The sequence below is a fragment of the Hoplias malabaricus genome, chromosome X1 (genome assembly GCF_029633855.1).
Source record: "Hoplias malabaricus isolate fHopMal1 chromosome X1, fHopMal1.hap1, whole genome shotgun sequence".
Lineage (NCBI taxonomy): Eukaryota > Metazoa > Chordata > Actinopteri > Characiformes > Erythrinidae > Hoplias > Hoplias malabaricus.
In genome coordinates this window covers 3,087,802-3,101,064 of record NC_089818.1, presented here as the reverse complement: position 1 = coordinate 3,101,064, position 13,263 = coordinate 3,087,802, and the positions used below count along the sequence as shown (strand labels likewise).

The 13,263-nt window shown below is 39.4% G+C and overlaps 1 protein-coding gene across 2 annotated transcripts in view; it reads right to left on the bottom strand.

Annotated features, from left to right (window-relative positions):
* Window positions 1-13,263, bottom strand: part of LOC136675711 (double-strand break repair protein MRE11-like) — a 55,457-nt gene that overhangs the window by 11,166 nt on the left and 31,028 nt on the right. For both annotated transcript variants that reach the window (XM_066652428.1, XM_066652429.1), the window contains exons 12-15: window positions 13,154-13,257; window positions 12,446-12,619; window positions 4,771-4,830; window positions 3,957-4,155 (exon numbers count right to left, since the gene is read on the bottom strand). In XM_066652428.1, coding sequence (XP_066508525.1) covers window positions 3,957-4,155; window positions 4,771-4,830; window positions 12,446-12,619; window positions 13,154-13,257 — 537 coding nt within the window. The remainder of the gene's footprint in view (window positions 1-3,956; window positions 4,156-4,770; window positions 4,831-12,445; window positions 12,620-13,153; window positions 13,258-13,263) is intronic.

The following is a 13,263-nucleotide window of genomic DNA, read 5'->3' as shown; positions in this document are numbered from 1 at the left end:
AGATAAAATGGACAGTGTCAGAATGAAACCTTTAAAGACGGTGTATGCTCCACTGAGAGCTGTTTCAGATCATAGTGATAGATTATACAACACATGTATAAACAATGTGTGTCTGGAGCCCTCTCCAAGGCGTGTTCCTGCCTCGTGCCCAGTGACTCCCGGTAAGCTCCAGAGTCACAATGACACCGAACAGGATACAGCTGTTTCAGAATATCAATGAAGGAATAAATTGGGAGGGGGAAAAAAACAGCTGCCGAAGTGGTCAATGCATTAACTGGATAGCGCTACAAAGAAATTAACACCACAATAATCAGCCGCGGTGAGGCTGATGGACTGAGAAAATCCAATGATGATTACAACACTCATTTAAAATCTGGGTCCACCGCTCCATTTCAGTGGCCATCGGGGTCTTTAATAAGGGCTTTTCTGACTCAGTCTCTTTCAAATTCAGGCTTTTAAAGATTAACTGTAATGACAGAGAGGTTGAAATAAACAACGTGCCTTCAGTCGTCCACTTTCACTGCAATAAGCTGTCCTTCTCTTTCTTTATACTCCTTCAGTCAAACGCTTCCAACTTAGCTCTGCACTCAGCAAACAGAAACACGCGTATGCGTGGGCACACTGGCATACACATGCACGCAGTGTTGTATCTGTAAATTGTGGGGACGTACATAGACTTCCATTCATGTTTTGGAGACATAAAACAACTTTTCCATAAATACTACTAGCTTAAACTTAACCATAACCATAACCCCAACCTTTAAACTTGTCTTAACCGTAACTTGCAATGGTGTACATCGTGGGAGACAGCTGGTAGTCCCTACAATGTCAATTTGTAAATAGATTTTGGTCCCCACACTGTGATATATTCCTGGTATACACACACACACACACACACACACACACACACACACACACACACACACACAGACACATATTAGCAGATGCGTGCATTAAGATTCACTGTTAAATGTGCTCGAGCAAAATGAAGCAAAAACTGTGATGAAAGGTAGAGGATAAAAACATGTTTTTTAAGAGTTCAGTGAAAAAATTGAGTTCAGTGAAAGTTTCTACAAAATAATTCCCAGAAATTGCTTCTTTTTTTGGACAGTTCTAGGCAGAAGGGTTCAGACACAGAGTAAAAAAACAACAGACATAGTATTTCATTCAGGTTCATTGCTCTCTCTTTGACATTCTTGCACATGAATAACTCACTGTTGAATAACAACACTAGCTTGTTGCTGGACTTGGTGAAGAACTACACAGTCCTATGAGTCTGTTTCTAGAACATTTAGTAGAATGAAAGTGTTCAGGAATGACATCCATTTCCACTGAGTTTCTGGTATTGTTTGAAGAACTACATTTTTTGTAACTACAGCCATGTGGCAGAAGAGGTCCCAGTAACCTTTCTGTCCACAGCATTCTGGAGAGTGTGCAGTCATAATATACGGAATACATTCATCTGTAGGCACTCGTCTGGTAGAGTTCCTACATTCCTATTTTCTGATTGTCCCATGCCTGTCTGAGAAGTGTGGATTCAAATGATGATTTTCCAGAAGCACTTTTCCTTTGCCACTGCTATTGTGAGTCACATCCTGAAAGCCTCCCACTCCTGCTAATCACCTGCTTTCAGAGCTGCCTTACAGCAGTAACACCTAATATTTAAATGCTCGACTGAAATGTCTGGAAAGCTGTTCCTTTAAATGCCTTAGTTTGGGTGTAGTTGAGTCAAACAGATCAGGATTTTTTAGTTATAACATGGACAGGTGACTAACAAACACTGACATTTGTTGTTGTATTGGCTAATTTCCAGTACAAAGCTGACTCACATTCAGCGGCAGCATCAACTACACTGGCTTTTCACAGCGTAATGTTAAAGCACTCTTACACAGATGTTCCTGTACCTTTTCTTTCAAATCGGGCTCAGTAAATGTTGGAAAAATTAAACATATTTGGGAAAAAAAAAATTTTCAGTACATTTTTCAGTACATTAGCGGTGCATTACAGAGGTCTGGAGAGAACCAACCCACAAACTGTAAAATAAACCAGCCAAATCATTTATATTTATTCTGCCTTAATCAGAAAATGTGGGATATTTGGTGATTTGGTGCCACATTTTACATTGAGTATGGAGACTTCAGAATTGTCCAGCCCCCTCAAATGAAAGCCCAATCACAGCGCTGGACTCATGTTTATGTGAGAGCGCAAAGACGAGGTCAAACAAATGTAACTAGTGCAAAGAAATAAGAGCTGAAATGAGGGATAGACTATAGCTCATTATAATTTAAAGGAATATGCACTGAAACCCGTCATTCTGAAAAGGGCTATTTAGATGGGGAAAACTGGTGCTATGTTGGGTTTTGCTTGATCCTTGTCATGTTTTGGCCAAAGCATGTCACAGGCCCTTCATTAGGACCCCTGAACTGTATTAACATGTGGAAAAATGTATAATACGTCCCCTCAAAGGAATTGCAGCTGTGACTGGCATCATTTCAGAGCTATAGCACAGAGGTTCTGGGACCTTTGGGGGTCTATTCCACTGTGGATCTGGGATTTTATGAAAATTACACTGCTTCTTGGATCATTTGGAGAACTTAACACTTATAGAATGAGTGTTTTATTTCACTCTGTCATTCTTTGAAGATCTGAAAAGCTCTAGATATATATTTATACATATACATTTCCTCTAAGGTTCTGGGATCATTTGAGGAACTAAAAACGATGGAGGTATGGATTTATCCTGAACAGGAAACAATATCCAAGCAAGAAACATGATCATAATTTAAAAGTTCAAAATTGCACCAGCTATGCAATGGTAACATTTAGCTCACAGCAGAGTGGAGCTGAGAATATTAGTTGGTTTGCAATTTGCATAAAAAGTTTGGTTTTTTGGTAGATAATTTTGCCTTGCTCGTTGTGAATGTTCATTGCACTTCCCACCATTAATCACCATTAATCCCTCCAAGTTCACCAAGTATCAACAACAATTTCTTCATATGGTGGGCAAGAGGTTATCTAGGATTTTGAGTCTTGTTTGAAGCAGCCATGGTTTAATGAATAGAAAAGCAGGCTTGGGGCCAACAGGTCACTGACTTGATTGTCTGTTGTACAAAATGCTTTCTGAATAAACTAAACTTAATATTTATAAAATGTATTTACTTTTCTTGCTTTTCAGTTACTTCCAAATTCATACTGTGGTTGTTCACTGTCTTCAGTAAGAATGGATCTTGGTTTTCATCACTGTTTTTTTTTACTTCCAGATTTCGAGGGTAACAAATATGTTTGCTTTACTCTCTTTTCCAAACTCTAGCCCCCACAGGCAGCTAATCTGATGAGTTATTCAGGTGTGTGAATGCAGAAATGATGCAAGACTTTCCTCACAACAAACTGTGGGAGAATGTGCAAAACGGAAATTAAACTTTTCTCACTTTCACTTTTCAATTAGGTAAAAACCACATGAACATTAAACAGTTATTTATTAATATTCATGGGAGCTCATCTTCCGGCTCATCAGTGATTTCATGAGTATAAAGAGTAGAACTGAGTGTTTTTCCATTCAAATTAATTTTAAATGCCCATATTCAATAAACGCATATTAATACAATCACTTATTATAACTTAGGGCTGGACAATAATTCAATATCAATATAAATCGCAATATAAAATGTTTCAATAACAATGATGTGATGTTTAAACACATTTTCAACATTTCAACATACATTATTTAGTCACTTACTGACGTTCATTACAGGGCTCCGTCATCACTTCAGCACTCAAATACCAATTAGTTTTAAAATATTCATTTTTTGTTTTGTTTGTTCTTGGAAGTTTTTTGTGGATTTTATATTCATTTCACTGTCCATATCCATATCGAACTTTGAAAAGTGTGTTATTCTTGATAAGCTAAGATGCAGCATATATAATGTATGTGTGGGTTTGTGTATGTGTATATACACCTCTTGCCCTTCCTCTTGTTGTGGAGCTCTGGCCTCTTCCTCTGCCTCTAGTCCCTCTTCCTCTTCCTCGAGCTGATGGAGGGGGCACGGAGTCTTCATCTGATTCCATGTTAACGTCAGCTGGCTCGTCTGATAAAACCACATCCTGATCCCGAAAAGAATCGCCTCTGTCCCTGTGAGCTTTTGCTCGATTAATAGCCTGAACAAAAATAAATACCACTTATCACTTGATCATATTGCCCCAAACTGTCTTAGGAACTTGGCTTAGAGCACTAGGACGGCATGTCAAAAGCTGGAATCTGTGATTACTGAGATATCTGCAGGTAGTTCCTCTGGGTGACTGTCTGTGAGGAGTGTAGTGTGCTCTCCCTGTGACTGCGTGGGTTTCCTCCGGGTGACTGTCTGTGAGGAGTGTGGTGTGTTCTCCCTGTGTCTGTGTGGGTTTCCTCTGGGTGACTGTCTGTGAGGAGTGTAGTGTGTTCTCCCTGTGTCCGTGTGGGTTTCCTCCAGGTGACTGTCTGTGAGGAATTGGTGTGTTCTCCCTGTGTCCACGTGGGTTTCCTCCGGGTGCTCCGGTTTCCTCCCACAGTCCAAAAACACACGTTGGTAGGTGGATTGGCGACTCAAAAGTGTCCGTAGGTGTGAGTGTGTGAGTAAGTGTGTTTGTGTTCCCCTGTGAAGGACTGGCGTCCCCTCCAGGGTGTATTCCCGCCTTGCGCCCGATGATTCCAGGTAGGCTCTGGACCCCCCGCGACCCTAAATTGGATAAGCGGTTACAGATAATGGATGGAATATAAGATGTATATATACTCACCTCTTTAACTTCTTCATCTTCCTCTACAGTGTTTTTCTTGGAATCTCGAAAGCGGCGGATCTGAGAAAATGCACACACACACACACACACACAAACACACATAATATACTTGTTATATTTCTACATGTACCTTTCATGTCACTTGCCCTGTGAGTCATAATAAAAATGGCAGGAAGTTTCAGAAGATTATTGCTTTTGTGTTATTCATTGACTGCTGTTAACACATAGGGACATCACTCACATCTCACCCCACAGACAGGAAAATGCGTCAGTGGAAAGACCTCACAAAGAGTTAAAATGTCACAAACTAATTGAGGAGATCTAAAGAAAAACCTGTGACATTTTGACCACTGGGTCAGAACAGGATGGTGGTATTATAAAGACTGAAGGAAGAATGTAAAAAAAAAAGGAAAAAAAAGAGAAACCAAGTGTCCAGAGAGGTATTCCACTGGCGTTATCAGATCAAAAACAAAAGAGGAGATAAACCATGCGAAAGACCAATTAGACCAAGATGAGATTGAGAGACTGTGATATTGTTGCTATGGGCGACAAGCATAGGCCAAAACATAAAAAATAGTGCTTCAACATTAGTTTGCTCTCTATTCATTAACTTCTGCATTAAACATGAAAAGGTAGGGAGTCTGACGGCATTGAAACACTTGGCATTTAACCCTGAGACGTCTAGTAACCATTCTTGGTGTGCTGGATATTAATATAATAAGAATTAGATGAGTAAATAAAACAGAAGGCGGCAAATACCAAGTCCACGTGTTTCCAGCAAATGCATCTACTTGTTTATTTTAAGCTTTATTACTACAGTTGATGATTCACCAGGAGGAGCTCAAATGTATGTTTTAGAGGATTCAAAATCTACACTTAAAGAGCGTCAAAGCCAGCAGTGGCTGAGAATGTACACATGTAATTAATGTAAATCTGTAATTGGGTTTATTTGGATTGTAAGATGAAGAAAACACTCTGAAATTATAGTTTTAGAGGTAGGCTTTTTCCCGATTGTGTATGGGAAAGGGGGAGAGAAAGGCCGTACTTGCTGTGGTAGCCTACCTTGTGGTAACGAGCTCCCCTCTTGTGCATATTCATGAAGCACATGCAAAACAGGCAGGGTTTTGGCCTGTTCTCTGCACAAAGTCTGTCAATCAGCCAATCAGTTTTTAGTGTGGGTGGACAGTATTTTTTCCTTGAAGACATGCATTCAGTGTATCAAAAAGTAAAGTTCTGTTATCACCCTTATACTTTGGTGTGTCCGGGAGGATTTTAGATTTTTTTTGATGTCTGCAATATGTTGCCTACTAAGATATCTTAATCTGGTCAAATTTTAAGGCAGCATTAGACCCTTCCTCAGCCAAGAAGGCAATCCCATGATGCAATGCCAGGACAACTCCCATCTATTTCGCTCTTCTCCCAGAGCAAAACGTATTAAACTTGTGATTAAAACAGGAAAAACAGTGGGTGGGAACAAGCCGTGATGCAATTGCTCTCTAACTACAACGTCTCAATAATCTGCCTCATGAGGACAGACAACCGTTAGAACCCTACCTACTTAAACAGCTGTCTATGTAGTCAGTACCAACCTCTGCAGCTCACTATATAGTGAGCCTGTGTCACCTGTGTGGGCATTTGTGTGCGCTCTTAGCAACTCGTTCAAGATTCTGAGAGATTTTATTTGAAATGCGGGCATCAGGGAGTCGCATGAAATATGCGGGAGACTCCTGGAACTTCCGGGAGACTTGGGATGTCTGCATAATGAGGTGTCTAAGAATTGGGACAGACTACGTGTCGGGAGTGCGCACACTATGAAGTAAAATGCTCACTAGTTAGACAGCTCACTAGGTTTTGGGACAGACCCAAAGTCTGTAATCCAAGACCATGCTGTCCCATGACACTCTTCTTCTCTGTTTTTCTGAGTATAAAGCTTTTCCAGCCATAGTTAAGGACTCTACACTCAAATACAACGGAACTCGATTCCAAACACAGCACAGAGAGAGGCTTACGAAAGACACAGATTTATAGTGGCATTCAACATAAAAACAGATTTATTTAAGTGATGCTTCAGCCAAAGAAGTCACTTTCAGTGTGTTCACCTTTAAATGAAACTTGACTAGAAAACTTGTCCTCTGTGTCACCTCATATTTATATCCCAGTGAAAAAGGAGTCATGCTTACACCAAATATAGCTCCTCATCAAAGACACGGCATTAAAGTTTGAAAACTCCCAGCTTTAACACAGAGAGTTAAAGCTTATAAAGAGAATCTCTATAAAATGTGTGACACATTGATGTAATTAGGTAAAAAGGTAAAAGAATTTCAGAACAGAATTTTTATAGATAGAGAATATTAGACAGCAAACATCTATATTTAGAAGGAAAGTGCTTTGATATTTAGCCACTCCACCACTTTAATTAGCACTGAATCTAGTAATAAACAACTCAGCGAGAGAGAGAGAGGAGGTCAAGTAGGTGTGGTGTCATTAGGGGTGTGGGTTTGTGTGTGTATGTTTGTGTTGGGGCTAAAATGAAGGATATCAACAGTGCTTCCTAATTTATGTCAGAACATTGGTGTGAAGATTTAATGTGAAAATGAGTGGAGACAAGAAAGTCAACACTCATTTATCTTCCCATTTACATATGTTTAAGTCAACAGATTTCTGCTCTATTAAATGCAAAGAAAATGACGTTAGATCATGATAATTAACCATTCAGAAGCAGGGGGCGAAATTAAAGCTGGAGGTTTTCTTTAAAATGAATGTGACAGATGTCAGAAGCTTATTGATTTCTGTACTTTTGAGAATTGCAGTTTTACTTACTGACATTTATCAAGCGTTTTTCTAGACACTCAAATTGCTTTACAATCTTGGAACAATAGGGAGTCGTTACAACCACCACCAGTTTGCAGAATCCACCTTGATAATGTGATGGCAGCCAATTCACACCAGTACGCTCACCACACATCAGCTACTATATATGGGGTGAGACTGGAAGGCATAAGCACAGTGGCAGTAACAATCCCTCTCACACCAGTCATAGCAATTCTTGTATTTTCCCTATCTGTGATTGAAGCGCTATCCATAACCTGTGGATACTGTTGGAAACTGCACTTTGAGTTAAACAATGAAGGACGATGGGAAGGTTGCTAAGGGTGATGGATGAGAGTGTTAACACTGTGTGATTGTGCAAAGGTATGAACCAACTCAGATGAACCTGGTGCTTGTGGTTAACAAAGAGCTGAAAGGAAAAAAAAGAAAAAAAAGGGGGGGGGGGGGGGGTGGACAGGAAATGCCACCACTATTTATTTTGGGTTGATTGATTTTTCTGGAATAAACTGAACACTGTGCATTTGTTCACAAAAATGTCTCACACTGTGGCTGGCTTTTTCTTTCTAAAGGGTTTGGTGAGAACAGGTTTTTATGGGATTTTATTGTACAGGAAGAGGTAAAATATGGAGCAACTGAGGCAAATACTTCATAAGCATTTCATCTTGTGTTGTTTATTTCAGCCTACAGTTAATATGTTATCAGTGGAGAACACTACCCAGTCCTGTTATATTTTAAACAGGTGTAGATGATAAACCCCTTTTCCAAATGTACAGAAAGTCACAAAAATAATCTACAAGACACCTCAGGTGTACACAACACAACTAAGTCCAACTGCAGACATGAATTTTAAAAATATTCCTTCTTTTTTTGCTCAAAACACTTTTGTGTACCTGAATACTTGACTCATCCTCTATATTTTCAAGGCCCTGCATTTCTTACTGCACTTAAACAAACAGTGGAGTTTTTCCAAAGAAATGAGGGAAGGGTCTGAAGCAAAGAAATCAGGAGGTGGATGCATTGAGGAGGGGAAAAATAAAAAATTAAAAACTTACCACCCACATAAACACGTGTCTGAATTCTAAGGATCCCTTCACACACAGAGGACAAACTTCAAATGAAGCCATGTCCAGAAAAGCTAAATAATCAAACTCAATCTCAGTCCTCCTCAGCATCATCACAACTTAATGAGTTATTAAACAGTCCCTCCACATTCTTTATCACTCTTTCAATGCCTGCTTTCGCATCTCCATTTCCATTCTTCACTCCATCTGTTCTCTGCCTTCTGTATCTGTTTTCCACATATTGCATCAATCCTGTCTTCTCTTACTTCTCTGTCTTTGTCTCTCTAATTTTTTACTTTACTTTCACTTTTCATTATCTCCTGTCCACCCTCTCTCACTTTCTCTTTCATATCTTTGAAGCATCTTACATGTTTTTTTATTGGTGAGTTTTCCTTCAAAGCAAAACACAACTGTACTTAACGTAGCAACAACTGGGCATCTCTGTGGCGTCAACTAATCCTTACAGTTTGCCTAGTAACTTATGTTTAGGCTACATTTAGCTAGACAAAGAATCAAAGTTAAGATAAGTTTTGAAGGCAGTCGGCTACTTTGTTCTTCTCACCTTCAGGATTTTCTAGTGTTCTTCTTGTTCTTAACTAAAAACCTCCCACAAGACTGCAGTTATTCTACAGGGCGTGAGGCGGAAAAGAGACATGAACCAATTTGTTGGTACCTATAGTTTATATTATAATTTTTATAAATTAGTATCACACATACCTTCAATCTTATAATCAGCCTACAAGCCGTTTACCTCTCTGCTGTCTGGTATCACTGAGTGCACCATGCTGAACATGGACCACAGAAAACAAAGGACAGTCTCGTCTCAGGAGATCTGAAAGAAACTTCTAGACAAGCATTTTGAAACATAAAGGCTGAGGCCATCTCGAAGCAATTTAATATTTGTAACTGTGACTACAGTTGCAAATACTATTAAGAATTTTAAGTTCCATGTGACAATAGCCAACCTCCCTGGGCTACAAGAGAAAATTTGACCCCAGATTGAACAGAAGTATAGTGAGTGGTAAACAAAAAACCAAGAAACACTTCCAAAGAGATACAAGCTGAACTCCAAGGTCAAGGTACATCAGTGTGATCGCACCATTCTTCCATGGAACAAGACCCAGCAGGACTCCACTGTTTAAGGAAAAAACATAGAATGCCAGACTGGAATTTGCTAAAATGACACAATGCGTCTGGGAGAGTTTTCATTGGACAAAGAGACAAAACTCAAGCTTTTTGGCAAGTGACATCAGATCCATGTTTACCTAAAAATTAAGCTTTTAAAAATAACAGCACCAAAACAAATCGTGAAACATGGAAGGGGTTTGTTTATGTTTTGGGGCTGCCCAGAGTCAGAAAGCTCTGTGTAGGTCGCAGGTCATGAGTCCTCCAGCACACAAAGATGGCTAAGCACAAAACACTAGATTCATGTGAACTGGGTTTCTTCGAAATGGCTTTCCATAATCTGAATCCTATCAAACACCTACAGAAAGAGCTGAAACATGTACTCTGCTGAGACAGCTAGAGCAGTTTGCTAAGGAAGAGTGGAACAAACTACCTGCTAACAGATGCAGAAGTCTTATTCTGAGCTACAGAAATCGATTAGTTTCAGTGACTGCCTCTAAACACTGTGTAACAAAATTTGTCCACGTTTTGTTTTATGATAAGACATCGATTAAATTTTCCATTTTGGCCAGAGAGATTCTTTGCCCAATATGACATGCGTAGAAAAATATTCAGTGGGCTCCCAAGTGTTGACTGTATCATCAGGAGACTGGGAGTTCTATCCCCTTTGAATCCACAGCTGTCCAAGTCTGGTAGTCTTAGGCAGCAAAACTAGCCACTGGCACAAGGTACTGGTGATGACTAAAGATTGGGGAGAAAATTTGGCAAAAAGGAATGACAATTAAATAAAATGACAAGCAAAGATCAATAACCACTGGTTCTGAAGGACACAGATAAAAAAAAAAAACATTGAGATAAGGTTTCAGCTCCTGTTACATAACCCTATCGATAACCAGCAGAAAACCCCACACTGACCAGAAAACATCAGCATCAACATGTTGGCCACAATCCTCTTCAATCCCCAACTGAGTGCAGTGATATAACCCCATGCCTCACACCCTTGAGCAATAACACTTGGGCTTGTGTTTACTAACTCACAGCAGTCATTAGGAGAGATGGGCAGAGTGAAAATACCAGTGTTCAAAGAGTGTGTGGTGTGTTGCAGTAGTTCTTCACAACAATTTCAGATTGATTTCACTGAAGTGGTAGGATGAGGAGCGGAATAGCTGGTTAAATTATTTTTTTACCAGCTATATATAGTCTTGATTCACATCATCAATTTAATATTAATATTAGACCACGACAAGCCACGTAAAAAATGCTGTTTTTAAATGATATTTGATTTATTCGAACTAAACTGCTCAGTTCTACCTAACACTATGTTAAAAAAAAAAAAAAATTAAACTGCCAAATGGGTTCAGTATCACTAGCCAAAGCCAGATATGATTACTGCCAAACCTGTTGAATATAAACTTTATTTAAAAGTATGGAATATACTTTGAATACTACTTACCTTCAATGAATATTAGGTGTACAAATAGCACTGGACAAGAATTCAATATCAATATATAGCACAATATAAAATCTTTCAATAACAATGATATGATAATAACCCTTATACTAGCCCTAACCTCCCATTAAGAAGGAGTTGGATGAGGGCGGAGCTGGATGTAATCCGACTCCACCCATTGGATTTCTGGTACTGCAGTGAGGACTACTTGCAGTTCACCGCCCTCAATTTTAAAGTTAGCTTAAAAACATTAATATTGACAAAGCCAAGACGTTTATGTTTGAAGGTGATGTCATGTTTCTTATTGGTTCTTGGCAGTTTTTCTGAGACTTCTATGTTGTTTATATCAATATCATAATTATATCATATTGACTGAAATCTAGAAATAGATTGTGATTAAAATGTTTACCGTATTTTCCAGCCCTATGAACAAAAATATGTAAAAAAATTAAATAGTTTTTTTTTTACCCTGAAACGACAAAACAGCAGGATAATATTTACATTCTGAATACCAAATTATATGTAAAATACCACTATACAAACCTGTGCTTCACTTTATTCTTATTGGTAGAGATTAAACAAGCTGTGTGTGCAGAATGAAACGTCTGTGTCCACGGTGATTGCAACTTAACGTAGCTAAAATCACTCATTTTAAAGGGTGTATAACATGTTTCGCTCTCATTACAGCTTCCATCACCTTCTGCATTAAATTTTAAATCCCTACTCTGTTTGGTCTTAAAGGTCCTTGTGTCTTTGTTGATATATTACCTCCCTCACCTCTTCACACCCTTCACCTCCTTTACTCTTACTTTGTACCTTCTCTCTTTTCTCTGCCTTCCATTTTTTCTCTCTCCTCTCTCCCTTAACTTGGTGTCAATATTTTCCTTTGTAACACCTGCTTCTCCATCCCGATCACCTACTTTGTCCCTCCGTCACGTCCCCATCGATATTGCCCTGCGTCTATTTGTCCTTTTTTTTGCTGTATGGCCTTAAAAAAAGGAATGTGTTGTTCCCAATTCAGAACCAGTTCAAAATTCCTTGCCATAGAGCGTTGTGCCATAGAGCATTGTACCACAGAGCATCGTGCACTGTACAATGTAGCAAACTTCCCAGAGCAATATACAATACCAAGTGCAAGTGGATGAATACTGTAAGTTACAATTCTCCCTCCCCTTAACTCCTTCCATCCCCAGCCTCCCTTGTCCCTCACCTCCTCATCGATCTTCTCCTCGCTGGCCTCCACTCGTCTCTCTCTAAGATATCTCTGTGTTTTCTCCAGCTGGTAGTTGATGAGCTCCTCAATGGCATCTTTCTCCTCTTTGTCCACGTACTCCTGAACCGCTTTCCCCATGCCCTGCTCCGTCAGGAGAGACAACTGCATGTTCTACACCCACACCCACAACCATACACACATATACACAAACACACCCCAGAACTCAGTAAGTCTTTATATTCTGCAGCATTATTATTACAGTGTGTGTTTGTTTGTGTAAGTGTGTGTGCACATTAGTGCTAATGAAGGCAGCAAAGAACTGCAGCTGGAGTCTAATCTAAATAAAAGCATTTTCTGTGTTTATTCATCTAGCTGCTGTTTGCTTGTTATTCTGTTGTTAGTGTAGTCAGCAGGTGAGCAATAAATAATCAAGAAATGCAGGAAATAGCATCAAGAAAAAAAGAAAATCATTTAGACATCCAATCATGGCTTATTTATTGTGCCTAGGCTCTGACAATCTTCCAGAACTTTAGAAAGAGCTTAAAATTTGATTTATGTTCTAGGGGACAACAAGTTTCCAGACATGTCCTACTGAGAAAACTAAAGACATGCCGCATAAAAAAAATTCAAATTTGAGTTCTAAAAGACGGCTGGTTTGACTGTTTATCTCGAATTTGCAACCAAACGACACATTCTCACACACACCTTTTCTGCTGTCTGGAAGTACTCCTGGACAAGGTCCTCCACTCTCAGCTGCAGGACCTCGGAGGACGGACGAGAAAGAAGCGCATCAAAGTCTATAGCCTCTTCTGAAA